At 41.0% G+C, this 1,032-nt stretch overlaps 1 protein-coding gene across 1 annotated transcript in view; it reads right to left on the bottom strand.

The window, feature by feature from the left end:
• LOC119591919 (PDZ and LIM domain protein Zasp-like) overlaps window positions 1-811 on the bottom strand; it is a gene marked incomplete in the record, with an annotated part of 137,443 nt that extends 136,632 nt beyond the window's left edge. The window contains 1 exon segment of the mRNA XM_037940673.1: window positions 554-811. Coding sequence (XP_037796601.1) covers window positions 554-655 — 102 coding nt within the window.
• Between the last annotated feature and the right edge of the window lie 221 nt (window positions 812-1,032).

The raw sequence follows: 1,032 nt of genomic DNA on the forward strand, positions 1-1,032 counted from the left end.
TTCCTCACTTACTCTGCTCTCTTTCCCTCTCCTCTTCTGCCTTTTAGTAAAGAGTAAATCAGCTCTTTCATCTAGTTACGCAAAATTTAAAGTAAATCTTGAATTTAAGCAAATCAGTTTGTTTAAGTGTTTTATTTTTTCGGGTCACACTCACTCGCAAATACTTCTCGCATATTTGGCACGCTAAAATTTCGGGCCAGAGTTCGATTCATCACAAGACGCGCTTAATTAAACTCAGAAAATCATTTTTATGCACGAGGCGCCGTGAGCGAAAGCTTGACCAGAGAGCATATTCGTATTGCCAAGGAACTCTTCCTGTCTGATGTTTTATTTATACTGCTGCGGGACAATATATCATATTCGAAATTTAATGAGAAACGAGTTCCCAGCAGATGCGCAAAGTCGCTAATGAGCACAAGTTGCCGGAACGCGACAGGAATCCGCGAGGTCCCTCCCGTTTTCGTTACTTAACGAGAATCCTTTTAGCACACGACAGACTGTACATATTATTATTTTTTTCTTAATGGATTGAAGTTTCCTGTTTGACTCTTACCTTTTGGATACAGAGAGGTGTAGCAAAATCCTTGCCTCCCTGTAGCCTGAAGCCCCACGGGCAACCGTTAGGCCGAGATAATTTAATGGTCATAACCGACATGGTTACTGAATGAAGGTTGGCGATCGAACAAGAAGAGAAGACGAATTATCTTAGGCCTACAACACTGGGCCTCTCACACGACAACACGGCACTGCCAGGACCCGCCTGCACTGCCCCACTCGCTAGATCTGAAGCGAGCAGACGACTGACGGATCAGCGGATTGAACTCCCGCCAGCTGATCGCTTCAAGGAGAGATCTATAGTTATCTGATGTATACAATTATGATTAATTATTCTGTAGCTTATTTTATGCTTTTGAATATTTTTATATATTGCCCAATGTCATCAAAGTTTGTAATTCTTCTTTAATATAATTAATATACACTCGTATGACTAAAACAATTACATTTCATTAGTAGCAAGACGTTACACCATGT

This window comes from Penaeus monodon, chromosome 29 (assembly GCF_015228065.2).
Source record: "Penaeus monodon isolate SGIC_2016 chromosome 29, NSTDA_Pmon_1, whole genome shotgun sequence".
Taxonomy (NCBI): domain Eukaryota; kingdom Metazoa; phylum Arthropoda; class Malacostraca; order Decapoda; family Penaeidae; genus Penaeus; species Penaeus monodon.